This window comes from Canis aureus, chromosome 16 (genome assembly GCF_053574225.1).
Source record: "Canis aureus isolate CA01 chromosome 16, VMU_Caureus_v.1.0, whole genome shotgun sequence".
Lineage (NCBI taxonomy): Eukaryota > Metazoa > Chordata > Mammalia > Carnivora > Canidae > Canis > Canis aureus.
In genome coordinates this window covers 1,846,684-1,866,329 of record NC_135626.1, presented here as the reverse complement: position 1 = coordinate 1,866,329, position 19,646 = coordinate 1,846,684, and the positions used below count along the sequence as shown (strand labels likewise).

At 41.0% G+C, this 19,646-nt stretch overlaps 1 protein-coding gene across 19 annotated transcripts in view; it reads left to right on the top strand.

Moving 5' to 3' along the window:
- DENND1A (DENN domain containing 1A) overlaps window positions 1–19,646 on the top strand; it is a 509,667-nt gene that overhangs the window by 321,638 nt on the left and 168,383 nt on the right. For all 19 annotated transcript variants that reach the window (XM_077850604.1, XM_077850612.1, XM_077850613.1 and 16 more), the window contains one exon: window positions 4,425–4,526. In XM_077850604.1, the coding sequence (XP_077706730.1) occupies window positions 4,425–4,526 (102 nt within the window). The remainder of the gene's footprint in view (window positions 1–4,424; window positions 4,527–19,646) is intronic.

The window sequence follows — 19,646 nt, the reverse complement described above, 5'->3', positions numbered from 1 at the left end:
GCTTTGGCATATGTTGTAACTAAAATGAGAGGGAATGTGTTGGTGGGACAAGCTACCGGAGAGCTGTCTCGGTGTGCTGCGGTACTAGTAAGTGTTTTAATTGGGTAGGGTTTTTGGAGGACTATTTTGACATCTGCTCGTGTCTTTGCTGATTTTTCTTCACTTAGAGTAGGAAACACAAGCTGTGGATAAAATGACTTTAAAATAATTGGAAGTAAAGATATCTCCCTCAAAGTCGAATTTGAGAGGGACACTTTTTAAGAAGTGGAAAGTAAATTCCACTTCTAGGAATCCATCCTAAAGAACAAGGCTTTATGCCTACAAATTTCATGACAATATTATATATAAAAAATTTCTTTAAAACTGGAAATAACAGCCAACAGGATGGGCTCAGTTAAGTTTGTTTCCATGAAATGGAACACTTTGTGGTGATTAGTAATGACCTTTACAAAGTTTTTAATGAAATGGAGCATTTGTATATTGTAATAAATGAGGAAATCAGAAAGAAATATTAAGAATTATTTCAACTGTATTTTAAAAAGTAGGGATTGGGGTTGCAAGGTTATGGAGGGAAACATCAAAACACTGTCTCCAGACGGAGGGATGAAAATAACTATAATTTCTTTCTTTGAATTTTTTGTCCATCCCTTTTTTTATTTTTAACAGGCATATGTGATTTTTAGGATACAAAAGGCAAGTGTTACTTTGTGGAAGAGAAAGCTGGCCCCTAGAGGGTTCCTATAGCTTCATGCCTACAGGTATTTGTTCTCAGGTCTGAGCAATTGGATTTGGGATGTCTTCAGAAATAGTTGGGCTTTTGAGTCAGAGCGGGTTCACAAGTCAGCTCTGCTCTTCACTAGTGATGTGATTTGAGGCAGCCTGTTCGACATCTGAGGCCTTATTTTCTCATCCCTACCCACGGGGATGGTCCTGTCTCCCTCGTAGTGTGGTTGCGATTAAATGAGCTGGCACTCAGTCATGGTCCAGCTTCCTCCTCCACCAACACCTCCCACTGCCACCCCCGCATTGGAAGGCTTTTGTGGGGTTGGGCTTTTGTTTTTGGGGGAGGCTGATTGGCCTTTCTTCGTTGCCTCTGTTTCCTCAAGCCTTTCAGGGATCAGGCACCATCCGGCCGAGCTGGCCTCCGATTCTCTCCTTGGGAACACTGAGCTTCAAGAAGGCGCTTGAGTCTCCGCCAGCCCCTTTGGAAGAGGCCTTGCTGCCAGGAGGGCAGCATTGTCCTATAAGAGGAAACTGTGCCGCCCCAGCTCCTGCCTGGAGCCTGGTGCTTTGGCATTTCGGTTACTAAGGGGACCCTGGCCTGCTAAGTCAGAAAAAAAGGGCCAGGTTTTTTCCTCTTCTTCAGCCTGCTACCATTGTTGAAAAAGTAAACACTCCACGCAGCTTAACCGGCAAGTCCTCCAGCCAGGAGTGGGAAGAAATCAAAAGCCTGTTCCAGCCCAGGCCATGGAGAGCCCACAAGGGCTGGTCTGTGCTGCTGGGGCCTCACTGGGAACACAGAAACAACACCCGATTCTGGTCCAGAATCAACATCCCTCTCACTGGGCCTTTCAGCCTCTGAGGCTTCTCTCCAGTGGCCAGGCCCCCTGCCCTCCTGTTTGGGGCTATTTAGAAGGTCAGCCGAGGCAGAATAGGCAACTCTGGGGTGCAGCGGCCGTCCAGTCCTGGAGCCCCCTGCTGAGTTATGGTGTTCCTTATGGCCCCTTCTCCACTTCCATCTCTGGTGTCTCGGCTTTTGAGGCGAGAGCCCATTAGCTACTGAGAAGGGGCCAGAGGGCTTTTGCCCTTTGGCCATTGGCACTGCAGCTTTCAGACTTGCTGTGGCTGATGTGTGAATTATAAAAGTAAAAATAATAGCTCCTGTTTATAAATCCTGTGTGTCTCGCACTGGGTGCCTGTCGCTTCTCTCCTCTTCACAGCAGCCCAGGGGATAGGGGGTAAGGATGGTGGTGGTCGCAGTTATCTTACCAGTTTCAGAGTCACCGAAGAGTAGCCACGTAACCTGAGGGGAGCCACTTCACCTCTCCGAGCCTGTGTCTTATTCCTGCAATGGGAATGGTGATACTTAGTCTCCAGCTAAGTGGTTGAGTCTGAAAGGATCTATGTGAACTCTGCCTGGTGATGTGAGTGACAAGGATAGTTGTTAAGTCTGTTTGTGTGACTTCCTGCCAGCACACTGCTAAGTGTTTAACTGACTGGGCTGAGACGTGAGGCAGCAAAAGAGCCCTGGACAGTTAGTTCACCAGGAGTCTTACGGATCTCATCTGAAAAGTAGGGATTGTGCTTTGTGAAACACGAGTGATCTGTATTATGATTGAGGCTACTTGCTGATAGCTTTTTACCCTGTAAATAAGGCAGCCCATTAATGTGAGTGTTGGGGTTTGGAGGACAAAATACGCTTGTAAGGAGGCAACCTTATCCCTTCTGTGCAGCTCTCAGCCCATAGTGAGCACTTAAGAAATGTTGATGAAGGGGTTGAGAGGTTTGTGGGCCAGCCCCTGGTGGCTTGGAAAACTCAGTAACAAGAGGAGTTTGAAGCTCCTAGGTGTGTTCAGTGGGAGGGACCCAGGAATCTGCCACCTGGGACCATTTCAACCATAGGAGGCTTATGGCCAGCTCAGCTCCTCCTTCCTGCTGGGAGGAATTGCAAAATGTTTTGTCCTAGAGACTGCCGTTTGAGAGAACAAGCATCAGCCAGTATTACTAAGCCCTTACCAAGTGCCTGTCATTTTGTCGGGTGCTGGTTATCATGCAGTGGAGAGCCAAACGGGTGAGCCCCTGAAGGAGCCCACACGCCAACAGAGGAAAGCAGGCAGGCAGAGCGGTGCTGGGGCTCAGTGACAAGGGCTATGTGGAGGTCAGTCTCACTGAGAGTGTCTGATGACAAGGAGGCTGATGGTGCGATGCCGTGGGAACATGGCTGTAGAGGCGGCCAGTGCTGTTACCTCTGCCCCTTACCTCACCTCTCTGAGCCTCCTTTTTCTCTAGGTATATAAAATGAGTGTAATAACATGCAGTTTGCAGATTTGGTAAGAATGAAATGAGACACAGTACAAAACACCAGTAGGCTTCTAGTTTATATTATATTTTTCTATATTATAATTGTGTATTTCCAGGACATTGGCTTTAGCAACCATCAGAATGATCCAGCCACAACTCTAGGCTGGCTATCCACTTCTCTTAGATGAATCAGGAAAAGGCATCTCCTTCCTCCCACCGTCACCACCCTTGACCCAGGCATGTGGCTTAGCAGATCTCAGCCCCATCTGGATGGCTGGGTGTCCTTGGGCAGTGCACATCTGTACGGTCATATGCAGCACCTCAGAGGGCAGCTAAAATTGATCCCTTATATATGGAAGGTGATCATATGTCTCACTGTATGTCTTTTGCCCTGGCATAGTATGTTGTCTTTCACACCCACAAGTATTCCAGTTTTGACCACAAATTGTAAGGTCTTTCTAATTATCTGGGGTCAGCTGGGATAAAAATAACAGTTCTGAAGTTCTAGACTCTAAAGGAACGAGCTTTGGTATTTGAGAGGAGAAGAGGGTCTGAATGAGGTTGGGAGTGGTGGGTGAGCAGGAGAAAAATGGAGGTGGATTCCAGTAGTGGGTGAATAGTGTGATTAAAAATTAAAAACTCTGGCTACTCATACTTCTACAGACTTTGGAGAGTTGTTCCCAGATGGTGGACTCTTCCTTTCTCTATTATCTATGTATCCCTTCCTCCCCACACAGACATGTGCACCCAGTAAGCACATCTCTCTTACTCTCTCCATTACAGTGCCAGTAGAATGATGACACATGGCCAAAGCCTCTGAGCTTTGATTCACTAGCTGGGTTTTTCTATGGAAAATGGGACCAAACTGAAAGTGTGACCTTCTTACTTAATGTTTAAGGGCAATGTTAACATGTTAACGTTGGCCATACACCATATTCCATACCCAACAATGACAAGGTCCAAAAGAGAGATGGGCAAAATAGCTTTTGGTACATGAGAGGGGATGGATTGAAAATGGGTGTCATAAGGGCCTCGCTGAACTTTGGACCGCTGCTTCTACTGTTTAAAAAAAGGAAAATATAAGAAAAAAATAACATTGGAGTGTGACGATCTCTTTTCCTAGCTGTGTGACCTGACCATGGTAACTTAGCTTCATCTCTGTGAAACCCTTTCCATTCCTGGGACTTGGGGATGACTATAAAGCTCATAGAGTTTTTGTGACAGTTAAAGAAATGTGAAGACATGTAAGAAATGTGAACCACCTAGCACTGGGCCTGCCACAGAATGAACCTCTGTCACTGTTCTTCCTTATGCCCCTTTCCCAGAGAGGGCCAGTAGAAGTATCTGTAGCCTCATGGTGCTTCAGTGATTTTTTTTTTCTTTTGGAATTTTTTTCTTCGCAGAAAGTCAGAAACATGGCCCTGGATGATGTCGTGATCCTCAACGTGGACACCAACACCCTGGAAACTCCCTTCGATGACCTCCAGAGCCTCCCAAATGATGTGGTGGGTAATGAGCTCTTGAGTTGTGACTCCTGTGAGATGGGGGAGGGGACGTGGATGTGATTTTAGAGAAGGGAGAGGAGAGGAGGTGGCTGTGGTTGTCCTGTGGTCTCAGAACTGCGGTTTCTATCTGCTGTCTCTGCCCTCTTTGCCTTAGTGAAGAAAGCTGGAGGGTGGTTCATTTTTTTAGTCTTTTTTTGCGCTTATAACTTGCATCTGGAGGGCTGAGAAGCAATTCCAGGGTCTAGTCAGCTCCTCTTTCTGTGGGAGCCGGGGTGTCTTGCCATCCCTCTCCAGCACATTTCCATGTCCAGAGACTCAGACAGCTTCCCCTGGGCTTCCCACTGCAGGGGTTCCGGGAGGCTTTCCATGTGAATGATGTGGGGCACTCCACATCTACATTTCTCTTCTGGACCATCATCAAGCAGCTGTTTTCCCATGTGGTATCTGCCGACAATTCTCTGAAGATGGCTCCATGTCCCATAAATCTTTGTTACCCTGGATCTAGCCGCATAGCGGCCTAGATCCTTTAGCAAAAGCAACTGGCTGCCACATTTGCCGCGTGAACACCTGACCACACACCAGTCTCAGTATTGCTACTCGGGCTGCCTCCTGGACAGCTGTTTGAAGTAGACCCAGTCTCCCCCTTGTCGATATGAATGAGGAGGATTGGGGCTCACTGGGAAATATGGTTTTGATGTTTCTGGTTTGACCTCCATGGCTCTGTTGCTAGAAGATCTATAAAGTTATCCTGACTTCCAAACTGAAAGGAGTAGATGTTGCCGGCCCTGTGTACTGACGTGGAATGGAGTCTGTGTTGCTGCGTTTCTGCCATGGCAGGTGGAGCTCCACTACTGCCAGGAGTCCCCGCGGCAGTTTGGGGTTAGCTATCTGGAAGAGGTTGCTGTTTGTTGATAAATGGTTTGCAATGGGATTTCAAACCCGTCCACTTTTAACTCAGTATAAGATTTGGGGGAGTCATTTGTGCTATATAAAGATGTTCCCATTTGTAGCCTAATTAAACAATGGCTGCCATTAACTGGCTTCCTCCAAGCTGAGCACTGTGCTAAGAGCTCATTATTGGCCTCTCATTTCCTCTTCACATGGCTGTGAGGAAGGTATTTTCCTAATTCCCACTTCACGCTCAGAGCTAGAAAGAAGAGGAGCCAGGAGGCAAACCCAACTCCAGAGAGCCACCAGGCTCCATTGCCTCTTGAGGGGCCTGCTGCATTCAGGGATCACATTCAGTAAGCATCAGAGCCCAATGGAGTAGGTGCTTTCTCCTCTCCCTATTGCAGGGGCGGAAAAGGCCTCCAAGAGCACATGACCATACGGCCGGCTGAGGCAGAGCTGAGATTCAACAACACCAAAGCCCGGTCTGCCTCCTCTTCTTGTACAGTGCCCTCCCTTCTGAGGCAGAGAGATGGCAAACGCAGGGAAAATGAAAGGACCAGATACTGTGAGGCTTACTGCTCATGTCAGGACATGGTATGGGCTTGGGATCTTAGGGCCTACTGACCGTAGTTTTAGTTCTACTGGTCCAAAGAATATGTAGTTTCCACCCTGGTTCCCTTTAGGTGGAAGAGCTTTTCCTTTAAGCCATGAGAACCAGAGGTATGGACCCAAAGCTCCCAAGTGAATTTGGTAAGAGAGTCTAGGAATGGCCAGGAGCCCCGGGGCAGCCCAGGATGAGTAACTGGTGGCTAAGAAACCATGGAGTAGGTAGACTGGTCCCATCTGCAGTGCTCTGACCCACCGCTGGGCATTAAGCAGCAAAGATGAAGCAGATCTAGTCCTTTCCTTCAAAGAGCAAAGTAGAGGGAAATGGATATGTAAATTACATCTATATCATGATATAGCATAATAGAGGCCACAAGGAAAGTAGGAATCAGGCACAGAAGGGCCTGGGGATGACAAAATTTAGGAGACAGGTAATAGAGGCTTCCTGAAGATGGCACAAAGATGCTTTTTAATTTTTTTTTTTTTTAGAGGGAAAGAGTATGCACCCAGGTGCGAGCATACATATGCAAGGGGGTGAGAGAGGGGGAAAAGGGGGGGGGGATCTTAAGCAGGCTGCATGTCCAGCACAGAGCCTGATGTGGAGCTCAGTTTCACAACCCTGAGATCTTGACCTGAGCTGAATCAAGAGTTGAACCGCTTAACTGCCTGAGCCACCCAGGCATCCCCCTCAAGATGCTTTTTAAATGATCAATAAAGTGGTCTCAGTAAACCAAAGGAATGAGGGGCAAGTTATTTTTTTCTGAGCTCAGTCCCCCATTTTGGAAGGAAGGGTATGAGCCCTGTGTTGAGGATTGCTGTAGCAAATAAATGAGATGATTATGTTCCTCAAATGCTTGGGGCAGTGCTCACGCGTTGTTAGTGTTCAATAAATGGTACCTGCATTTGTTCTTAATAAAGTCATTGTTAGTATTTATAGCCAGAGTTGGAGGACGTTAGTTCCTTAACAGACCTCAGCCTGCATAAAAAGGACCTGTTCATTTGCAAATTGGTTTGAGGCAGGGTTGAGACGGTTCTTCAGTGGTATTCTAGCATGGGACTCTAGAACCATTAAAAACTCCAAAGATACAGTAATGGAGAGGGAATGTGGTCTGTAAGATATTTGTGTTTCGGTGGAATGCAGAGATTTGATTCTCTAAGGCTGTGTGAACTTGAGAGAAGAAGTCACGTCCTGTGCATCTTCGTGTCCCCTGCATTCAGCACAGGGCCAGGTACCTTGAGGGTATCATCATATCCACAGTTGACCTCACAATTTCCCCTTTCTTAGAGCTGCTTGTTTATGGCATCTGATAGATTCTGCTTCTTAAACTGTTTGTCAGATCGTGTATTCTATCTTCCTTACACCCACCTAATCCAGGCTCTTATTTTTCTCCTGCACTATTAGCAGCAGCCTCCCAACTTGGTCTTTCGTCTCCAGCCCTTCCTCCTCTTGCACCAGAGCGACCTTTCCAACAATAAACCTAACTATGTTTCCCTCTTAAAACCACTCCATCAACGAACATAATTAAAGAACTAAAAAAAAAAAAAAATTTTTTTTTTGAAAGACAAAATATCCTCCCCAAACTTCCCAGTGCCTATAGCTTAGAGGCAAATTCCTTTTGTTGACTTTGAAATCAGACAGATGTGTGTTTAAATCCCGGCTTCTTCACTTATTAGCCTTGTGATCTCAGTCAAAATTACTTAAGCTCTCTGAGCCTTAGTTTCCTCATAGGTTGTTGTGGGAATTGAATGTAGTGTGTGTAATATATGTAAAACATATATCCTGTGAGTATCATGGGTGGTAGTTGTAATGATTTATGGATGTAAATGATGATGAGCATTGCATTCAGTGTCTGCCTTCATGTTCTGACCCTCCTATTGTTTTCCATAGCTTTAGCTCATTACCCTCCCAGCTCCAAACCCTATATTATAGGCATGTAGAACTGTTACTAGTTCTCCAAACCTCGCATATTATTTTATAGCTTCAAACTTTGCATGCAGTGTTTCTTTTTTCCCAAATATCCTATCCTACCAATCAGTCTCTTACTCATTCTTTAAAACTTACTCTAAATGTGAAGCTGTAAAAACCTTCCCTGGGCCATCTGGCGGGCTCAGTCAGTAGAGCATGTAGCTCTTAATATCAGGATCATGAGTTCATATCCCACGTTGGGTGTGTAGCCTACTTTAAAAATAGTAAATAAATAAATACGAGCCCTTCTCTTACCTCTCCAAGTAATTTAACTCTATCTCTGTGTCTTCAGAGCTCCTTGTATTGATTGTGTAATTTTACTTATCACCCAGGAATATAGTTTATTACACATTTCTTCCTTTCCCTTTAAATTGTGAGTTCTGTGAGGGCAGGAATTAAGTTTTATTCATCTTTGTTTCACAGAGATGTAGCAGCCACTGAATAGATAGATGGAAGAGTGGAAGGGACATATGGATTGGGTTATTTTGGTAGATGAAATCTTGCAAAACATGGCATCCATGCTGGAAATTTTATTAAAAGAGGTCTTTGTTCTGTGTCTAGCCATGGAATAATTGGAACTGGCTTTATCCTCCCACTATTAACAACTAGAACTCTAGACAAATATAAAAACAACAGTTTTCACATGTTAGACAACAGGCAGTTCAGGACTTTGATTCCTGAGAGAAAGGAAGCATGTGAGGTAAGGCCTACCATCCCCCTGGCTTTTTGCCTTGAGGCATTTCTTGACCATGGTGCCAGGAGGGGGATCCCCGACAAAGCACAGCAGTCTTACTGAGTTGAAGGGTCAGAGATCTGAGGGAGAGGTGGTTTAGATTTGTGGGTCAGAGTACCAGACTGGAAGCTGCTCATCAAAAGAGCTCCGGAAATCTGAATTAGGTCCTCTTGACTAGTGTGCTGAAGACTGACCTGCCCATGTGTAGGATGGAGCTCACACAGTCAAGGAAACATTCAAATTCTGAGCAGCAATATGTTTTTATTGAAGTTTAAATACACAAAGTACACCTAACATTGACGTTCAGTGCAATGAGTTCTTATCCAATACCAGTAACTGGTGCTCAGATTAAAAAACAATAACAAAACCTGGAATCAAAATTTCACTGATAGGATTAAGAGGATATTAGACACCACCACATAAAAGATCAGTGAACTTGAAAACATAGCTATAAAAAGTAGCCAGTATGAAGCAGGGAAAGGAAAAGACAGGAAAAGGTTAATGGATCCTCAAGGACCTACAGCACAGTATCAAGAGGACTAAAATACATATCGTCCTGGAGGGAGAGGAAGGTAGGGAAAGATAGAAAAAAATATTTTAAAATTATAGCTTTCTTTTTTTAACTTGTGGTGAAAATCGTAAACTCAAGATACCACAAGCATAGTGGATCCAGACAAAACCACACAAAAGCCCGGAATGATAACTATGTAAAACCAGTGACAAATGGGAAGGCTTAAAATTAGCTGGAGAAAAAAAGACACATCATATAAATGAAAGAAGTAATGACTGAAGACTTCTAGAAGAAGCTACTTAAGCCAGGAGATAATGGAATGACATTTTTAAAGTAATGAAGGGAAATTTTTGTCAACCTAGAAATCTATATCCTTCAATAGGATGAAAATATACTTTAAGAATGAAGACAAAATTAGGACCTGTTCAGACCAAAAGGCCGGGGGCGGGGGGGGAGGGGAGGGCAGAAAATCATTGTCCGCACACACTACATTTCTTGTTTCTTCGGAAAGAAGAAAAATTAAACCATAAGAAACTTGAACAATAAAGGAGGGAAGAGTGCCAGAAATAGTTAATATGTAGGTAAATATAAGAGACTTCTCTTCTCAGGTTTAGTTTCTATAAAAGGCAACTGAGTATTTAAAGTAAAAATAATGCCAGTGTATTGTGTGTTGTAACATGGGTAGAACATGTATGGCAACAGCACAGAAGACAGGGTGGGGATGGAGAAAGGAAGTATACTGTTTTAAGATTCTTAAATTCTCTGTAAACTGGTATATTATTTGAAGGTAGACTATTAAATTAAAGATGTGAGTCATAGAGGAGCCACTAAGGGGGAAAAAAATGTAGCTAATAGGCCAATATTAAAGATCCAAAACATTTGGGGGTAGAGGGAAAGCTAAAGGGACCAAACACAGATGGAAGGAATAGAAAAGTTAGCAAGATGATAGACTTACCCAACCATGTGGATTTATTACATCAAACGTATGTTGTCTAAATACTCTAATTACAGGAGAGTAATAAATTACTTAAATAATCAGGACCCAATTATATGCTGCCCACAAGAATTTCATTTTAAAGAGTCAGATGGATGAAAAGTTAAAGGATGAAAAAGATACACAGTGAAACACCAACCACAAGAGAGTGGATGGGGGCTGAGAGGCAAATCTTCCTCATAGAGGAATTCCAATAATATCTATAGATACTTCCCTCTCTAAGAGAAGGAGCTTAATCCTCCTCACCCCACCCCCTGCAACACACACACACACACTTGAGTGTGGCTGGGATTCCAAGAAATAGAGTATGTTAAAGGGGAAAAGTGTGACTCACATGGACAAATGTCAAAGACTACTTCAACCAAGTGATCAAGTTTAACGTCACCAGTGATGTTGTGTGGCTATGACGTAACCTTGATACGATGAGGATACATGATCTCTCTGGTGTTCTTTCCAAAAATCCAGTCAAATCATTACAAAAGCTTCAATTACACTCAAATTGAGGGACATTGTATAACATACCTGATGAGTACTTTTCAAAATTGTCAGGGTCATAAAAAAAAAAAACTAGGAAAGACTGAGGCACTGTCACAGACCAGAGGAAACTAAAGAGAAATGACAAACTGAACGCAAAGTGAAATTTTGGATTGGATACTGGGATAGGAAAAGGACATTGATGGAAAAATTGGTGAATCACAATAAAGTTTGGAATTGAGTTAATAATGTACTAGTGTTGGACTCTTAGTTTTGACAAATGCGCTGTGGTAATAGAAGATCTCTTAGGTGAAACAACCTGAGTGTGGAGTATATGGGCACACTCTCAGTAGTGTCTTTGCAACTTTTCTAAAAGTCTAAAAATATTCCAAAATAAAAAGGATATTTAAAGAAAAAAAAAAAAGGAAAGAGAAAAGGCAAATAAGGGAATAATTATAAAGAACTTGAGGCCTGGGGGTCCGGGGCTGCTTCCTGCCTGGCGGCGGCATGGAAAAAAAAAAAAAAAGAAGAAGAAGAAGAACTTGAGGCCTATAATTTTGATAAATTAGGGACGCCTGGGTGGCTCAGTGGTTGAGCATCTGCCTTTGGCCCAGGGCGTGATCCTGGAGTCCCGGAATCGAGTTCCGCATTGGGCTCCCTGCATGGAGCCTGCTTCTCCCTTTGCCTGTGTCTCTGCCTCTCTCTGTCTCTCATGAATAAATAAATAAAATCTTTTAAAAAAATGTTTTGATAAATTAGGTAAAATAAACAAAATTTGAAATATACAAATTAGACAGTTACACAATAAGACAGAAAATGGAAAAATAGCACTATTAAGTAAATTTGAATTTATAATTAAAACTTTCCCACAGAGAAAATTCCAGTTCCAGATAGTTTCATTAATTCTATCTTGCATTTAAGGGAGAACAGATACCATCTTACACTAACTTTTTGAGAAAATAACGGGGAAAAAAAGAAAAGGGAAAGAAACACCTCCCATCCAGCTTTCTGAGGTTAGCATTACTCTGACATGAAAGCCAAATGAAAAATTTACAAGAAAACTACTGGCCAATATACCTCATATATAGAAATGAAAAATCTTAAATAAAATATTAACAAATTAATCAAGTGTATAAAAAGACTAATACAGCATGACAAAATGACTACAGATTGGCTAAATATTTGAAAATCCATCAATCTAGTTTACCATGTCAACAGACTAAAAAAGAAAAATTGTATTGAAACATACAAAAAAACTATTTTAGGAAAAATCCACCTATCGTGATTAAGAGCTCTTCACAAACTAGGTAACTCATTGTGATCTAGAGCATCAAGAAGAAACCCACAGCTAATATCTTACTTAATGGTGAAAGAATAGAATGCTATTCCTCTCAGAATGAGAACCAAAAAAAGAATGTCTGCTCTTCCCATTTCTATTCAGCATTGTACTGGTGGTTCTAACCAGTTCGCTTAAACAAGGAAAAGAAAAACCCTAAATATTAGAAAGGAGGAAGTAAAATTGCTTTTATTCAGACATAATCATATATATGGAAAATCCTAAGGAATATCATAAATGAATTTAGCAAGCATGCAGGATAAGGTCAGTGTATGAGTCAAATATATTTCTATATGCTAGTGATAAGCAGTTGAAAATGAAAAATTTTAAGTGCCATTTAAAATAGCATACAAAACACAAAATATTTAAGAATAAATTTAACAAAATATATGTAAGATTTGTATACCAAAAACTATAAAGTATTTCTGAGAAAAAATTTAAAAGACTTAAACAAATGGAAAGATATTCCATGTTTTGGATTGGAAGACTCAATATTTTAAAGATGTTAATTTTCCCTGAATTGATCTATAGATTCAATATATTCCCAACCCAAATTCCAGATGGCTTAAAAAGAAAAAAAAAATTGACAAGCTAATTCTGAAATGTATGTGAATATGCGAAAGATCTGGAATAGCCAAAACAATGTTGAAAAAGAACAAAGTTGTAGGACTTACATTACCTACTTTCAAGACTTACTATGAAGTTATACTAAATGTAGATAGTGTAGATATATAGTTCAATAGAACAGAATAAATATTTCAGAATTAGACCCGCACATAAATGGCCGATTGGTCTCCAACAAATATGCCAAAGTAATTCAGTAGAGAATTACTTCGATAGGTTTTTTCCCAACAAATGTTACTGGAACAACTAGTTATCCATTTGGAAATAAAAATCTTGGGCAGCCCGGTGGCTCAGTGGTTTAGTGCCGCCTTTGGCCCAGGGTGTGATCCTGGAGACCTGGGATCAAGTCCCACATCGGGCTCCTTGCAAGGAGCCTGCTTCTCCTTCTGCCTCTCTCTCCCTCCTCTCTGTGTATTCTCATGAGTAAATAAATTAAAAATCTTTAAAAAAAATTAAAAAATAAGAATCTTGATTTTTACTTCATATAAAAATGAAGTTTTTTAGCTCAAATCCTTTTAGCTCAAAAAGGATTATGTACCAAAACATAGAAGCAAAAATTATAAAATGAGTAAAGGAAAATAAAGGAGAAAATCTTCATGAATTTAGACTCGGCAAAGATTTCTTGGGTAAGGGGCAGCGGTGGCTCAGCGGTTTGGCGCCTGCCTTCAACCCAAGGTGTGATCCTGGAGTCCCGGGATCGAGTCCCATATCAGGCTCCCTGCATGGAGCCTGCTTCTCCCTCTGCCTGTGTCTCTGCCTCTCTGTCTCATGAATAAATAGATAAAATCTTAAAAAACGAAAAAAAAAAAGATTAAAAAAAAAAGATTTCTTGGGTAAGGCACATAAGGCACACAGAAAAGAAAAAGTGATCAACTAAACCTCATAAAAATAAAAGCTTAGCCTTTTCAAAAGATACCATTGGAAAAATGAAGAAGCAAGCCATAGACTGAGAAAATATTCTCCATATGTATATATGAAAAAAGGTTTTTATCCAGAGTATACAAAGAACCCTTAAACTCCATAATGAGACAGCCCAATGAAAGAGAAGCAAAAGATTGAAGAGACACTTAACAGTAAAAGATATTCAAATGGCCAGTGAACACATGAAAACATGCTCCTTAAAGGAAAAGATTAATACCACAGTGAGTATACCACCCTATACCCGGTGGTGTGACCAAAATAAAATAACTGCATTTCTTATGAATAATTATCTTAAATATATGTTTACTATTTAAGAATGTATTTCACTCCTGAATATTCACCCAAGAAAATTAAAACTTAAATGCGCAAAAATACACACATATAAATGTTGCTGATCGCCAAAAACTGGAAGCAACCCAAGTGTCCTTTGACTGGTGAATGAATAAACAGCATGGATTAATCTGAAATATCTTACACTGAGAGAGAAGCCAGACATAAGAGAATATACTATATGATTTTTTTTAAATTTATTTATTTATTCATGAGAGACACAGAGAGAGAGAGGCAGAGACACAGGCAGAGGGAGAAGCAGGCTCCATGCAGGGAGCCCCACGTGGGACTCGATCCCGGGACTCCAAGATCACGCCCTGGGCCAAAGGCAGGTGCTAAACCGCTGTGCCACCCTGATTTTATTTATATAAAGTTCTAGAAGAGAGAAAGCTGGTCTTTAGTGGATGAAAGCAGATCAGTGGTTGCCTTGGGCTGGGATGGAGAAGGCAGGGACTGACAAGGGCACCAAGGAGCATTCTGGGGTGAAGAAAGCATTGCTTCTTTATTGTGCTGGTGGTTACATGGGTGTCATACATTTGTCAGAACTTCTCAAATTGTGTTTTGTATGACTTAAGTTAGTTCTTAAAAAGAAGAGGACTTGGAATTGAATTTTTAAAAGGAGCCTCCAATATCGAGTAACTTTCAGAATAGCAGTGTTGATTTTCATGTGATTTATGAACATGGGTAAAGGTAAATTTGGACGTAGGGTGATACTAGGTACCTAGACAGTTTGGTCTCAACTTCCCTAATCTTATTCAGTTATCTTTTTCTACCTTTAAAAAAAAAAAACAAAAAAACAGATGGACAAGGTTAATGCCGTTGTATTTTGTTGGGTTCCCTGAGACTTACAGATGTACCATTTTTTACTTACGATATTGTCTTGTTCCCCAGCTGTGGATTCTGGAGGGGAAATGTTGCAATAGTCCATCTCTTACTGATCTCCATGCCTGTTTACAGACTTCATGTTTATCTCAAGGTCACGTGGTTGCAGAGAACAAAAACATAATGTCCCCTCCTTCCCCAGCCATTTAACTAAGCACTCTTTACCTGTTTCCTAAGTTTTAAATAACATCTCTTGTTCCTTCAAGAGTATTAAGTGTAGGGGCATCTGGGTGGCTCAGGTGATTAAGCCTCTTACTCTTGATTTCAGCTCAGATCATGATCTCAGGGTCACAAGGTCCAGCCCTGCATTAGGCTCTGTACTGGGCATAGAGGCCTGCTTAAGATTCTTTCTCCCCCACTCCCTCTGCCCCCCCCCCCAAAAAAATAAGTAATAAAAATGATAAATGAATTATTTTTAAAGAAAAAAGAGTATTAAGTGTGAGCTGCTTAGCTAGTACATAGTTTGTAGGGCTTTTAAAAAGCTTGATAAAAGGGACCTCAAACACTTCCAGTGATGTGGACATACCACGCTTTATTACTAGGGAACAAGATTTCCCATGGCTCCATGAGAGCCCTTTTTAATATTCTTTGGACTGGAATTTGTAGGCTTTTGTGTATGCACATAGATGTGGAAGCCTATGTCTACTGTCTACTTACTCTTTGCTTTTTTTTTATTTTTTTTTTTACTTCATGCTTTGTATAGCCTGAATGGTGCTCTTTTCACTTTCTTATATGAAGATATATGTAATGGGCCATTAAAATGTATTCTTTTGTGACCTAGTAACTTGACTTCAAAGATTTTTTTTTTTTTTCTGGCAAATACTTCTAAATGGAGAAAGCCACCTAACCAAATAGCATTGTTGTTAGGTTAACTGAAGTTGGAAGCATTCTTAAGATCCAAAATCAGGGGGAATAATTAAGGTAATCTATCCCATTGCTATTCAGTGGAGTGATGATTCGGTGGATGATGGTTATGAAGATTGTGGGCAACACAGGAAATGCTAAAGATAACGATTTAGTGAAAAAAGCAGAATATTAAGTGCTATATCCGCTGTGAGAACAATGAAAAATAGCCAGATACACAGAAGTATAATATCGTTAAAACATCTTCCAAATTGCCAACAGTAGTATATGAAGATAGTAAAGTTATGTGTTAGCATTTTTTTCTCATATTTTCCAAATTTTCTCTAATATGACTATTAAGAGTTTATGATGGAAAAAAATCATCTTTCCTCCTCTCATCTGAAGCACTGGAATGTTTTGGCTCTGGGCTTCATGGTTTGTGTGTCTTCAGGTGTCTCTCTGTCACCAGCCATCCATCCCTTATACCTTTAAGTAATTGTCCGTAGGTCTCTATTCTGGATTGGCCACTCTCCATGACAGTGTCACGACTTGTAAATTTCATGCTGAGAGAGAAGGAGCATCGTGATCCAGTGGGCCTTGCCCCGACTGTGTGTGTATGATTTGTCAACAATCAAGTACTTTATGGGAGTTTATGGGACTTCATTAAAGATGCTGAAGCAGGAGCACTGTGGGACATCAGAAGAGACCTCAGCAATAAACCGCAACTCCAAGCTTTGGAATGCAGTAAATGTTTAAGAGACTTCCTTCCTTTCATTACTGAATTTTACTTTACTTTTATACCAGTAAAGAGTTGTGTTTTATTGGTTGAAATTTCTTGATTCCGTTTCCCCAGGTCTGTTTAAAAGCTACATTTTATCTTTGAGGATGTTTGGCTCATGGTAGAGGAAGTGCTGCCAGCGAATTCAATTAACTGGCAGAGCTCACAGATATTGTACACGGATTTCTTTTTCTTCTTTTTCACAACTGCTACATAAACACAGCTGGGTTTAATATTTGTCGTAACAAAGATTTAACTTGAATCATTTTACTCTGGGTAATTAATGCTTGGAATCTCGGCTACTTTTCGTTCGTCCGCTTGTAATCTTCTGCATTTCTTTACTCCTGCTATATCTAGATAATGAAGTGTGCTGCTCTAGGTCTTTGCCCTGCCTTAAAACTGCTTAATATTTGGCCGTTCCCACTAGAGAGCAGATGCTTTTCTTTGCAAGAATTGAATTTCTGTCAGCTCTTTTATGCATCATGTGTTTGGAACTGTAAGTGGATCAAGTTGTTCATCACAGCAGGGACACTGTGAAACACATCTATTATACACACTTCCCACCACCCCCCCTTCCTGTTTTTTTTTTTTTCCTCCCCCAAGGAGGTGGAGATGCCCAGATCCCGTTAGGAGATATCTCGCTCTGTGTGGACGTATCCATGTGATCCACCATGGATCCGGCCTGGCTACATCCCTAAGCATGGAAATCTATATCCATTCAGCCCAGGATTGTTGCTGAGACAAATCCCGCTTTTATCTTTGTAAACACCACGCACTTCATTAACTCCCAAATACACACCGAGTTTAGGTCACTAAATAAACCCACCAGGCTTAGCATAGTGAGTGACATTTCAGTAATTGATGCCCTAGAAAATGTTAATTGTGAGTCCATTATTCTTTTTTATGCTACAATAATGGCTAGGGTGGTTTTGGCTTTGGAGTTGAGTTGTGTGGAAGAATAGTCACCATCTATTAGGCTCCTACTATGTGCCAGGCACTGTGCTGGAGGCTTTGAAAATTTTGACATTTAATCTACATAACAATTCTGAAACAAACGTCAAGAGTGGTGGTACTTTACCTCGTTTTATAGATGAAGAGATTTAAGTAACTTGCCTAGAGGCCTCCAGCAAATAGCCTGCATCTGAGGCAGAATTTGAACCCAGACTAAATCAGCATACATTTGGGGGTTGTACCTTCATGTTCAGAGTTTGCTAGACATACCTTCATTTGCTGGCCAGTCAATACACTGATTCATTACACATGTATGTTCCATGCTGCCATTGCTCCATTTAAGCTTCCCCATTCCAGGTGAAGTCTTGGGCCAGTTGGCTATTACCAACACCTTTGTATCCAGCTAAATCTGAACTGCTGGTGCTATTTGGAGTTATTCATTTAGTTTCGCTTTTTCTATCAGAACTTAGTGTGAATATAATCCGACTTCCCCAAGCAACCCACCATGTTCTTACAGTTTTCATTTTGCAAGTTTTGGTCCCTAGATTTAGCTTTGAGCCTGATGGCTAAAAATTCCAAATCTGAGTAGTTTAGTTTGTCAACAGTGCTTTGAAAAGCAGGAGTCTTGATAATATGCTCATCTTTTAGAACTCAGATAGTGGTGCTGAGGGCAGAAGTGCATTTTGGTGCATTTTTAATAGATATCATTCAATTTGCAGGATATCTTGATAGATATCATTATTCTATTAATGGGCTACGCACATGTCTGACTGAAATACTGCCGATCTATAGAATTAATTGTAGGTAAATAGTTAAATAGATAAGTGACTTTCGCCCATGAAGAACATCATTAATCTCTTGACAAACATTTTTAGTTACCATTAACTTTAGTCTTTCTGCATATACTTTTCATTAGAACCAGGTATTAGTGTCTTGATTCATTAGAAATAGACCAACCCCTTTTATTTTTGATTTGCAGTCCGTTTTGTTGCTGAAAGATGTTGGCATTAAAAAAAAAAATTGGCAGGGGATATGTTGTAAAAAAAAAAACATATAACTTCCCTTTTGCAAGAGCATATCTGTTTTTTCAAAGGTAACTTACATTTGTATTTTGTGCCTTGTGTTTGCAAGAGAATGGTTCTTGGTTTATTCATGTTGACAACTGAAAAGCCTTAGACCTAATTAAAAGAATTTCCACAAGCACCTTTACTGAACCATTTCATTACGCGGCACTGCACAGATTGCATTGTGAAACATGGTGATAGTTTAAATCTGACCTTTAAACCTAAACTGCCAGAAGTATGGGGGAGAAAACCCTTCTTTGAAAATACTCCCCAGATATATATATATATATATATATATATATACACACACACACATATATATAGGCATACATGTGTGCACATATTTGGTTAGAAATAATCCTTTTATTGAATGACCACCTAATAACATAAATATACATTTATTCTGAGCTCAGATCTTGCTTGTAGCTTCCTTTAGCTTCGGCAGGATTTTCAACTGCTTTAATTGTGTGTGTGTGTGTGTGTGTGTGTGTATGTGTGTGTGTGTTTGGTGTTTTAAAGCTAAATTGTTTTATAGGGAAAACAAAGACAATTTCACTTCCTCTGGGGGGAAAAAAAAGCATTTGGAGAAAAAAGGAGTATTATGAATAGGTAGAAAAACACAAAAGTTGTTGCTGCTGTGTTTCAGCTTTTAAAATGCCGAGGGACTTGGATTCAATCTGTGGGGAGGGGCTGGAGTGCTCTAGTGTATGCAAGACTCCTCCTGAGCTTTGTTTGGCAGATAGTGGAAATGGGCCTTTTTATTTTAAAAATTGTACTTTTTTACCCCAAGAATGTCATCGTAAGGACTTGATAGTTTGTCCAACATGCTCAACAAAGCCATTATAGCATATAGTGAAGTAGCCATTCACATAATGAAAATTGATCCTTTTGTCTAACAAAAGCTGCTTAGATTGTAAGGCTTGCCTCTAACTTTCTGACTTAATGCTCGAACAGTGAGATGTCAGGAGAGACAGAGAGAGCAGAAACCTGGGCCCCTGGGGTCACAGCCAGCTCAGAACTCCACATAACTAGCACAGTCCCCACTCCCCCATGGAGAATGGGATCTTTGAGGGGAAAATGGGATGCAGAAGAAGCAATTAAAGCCAACTGAGGTCAAGGTACAGCCATGTTCTCGAGAAAGAAACAGAAAAGCAAGGAATGAAAGGAAGCAATAATGGAGATATATTAAGTTTGGGAAGAAATAAACCAGTATCAA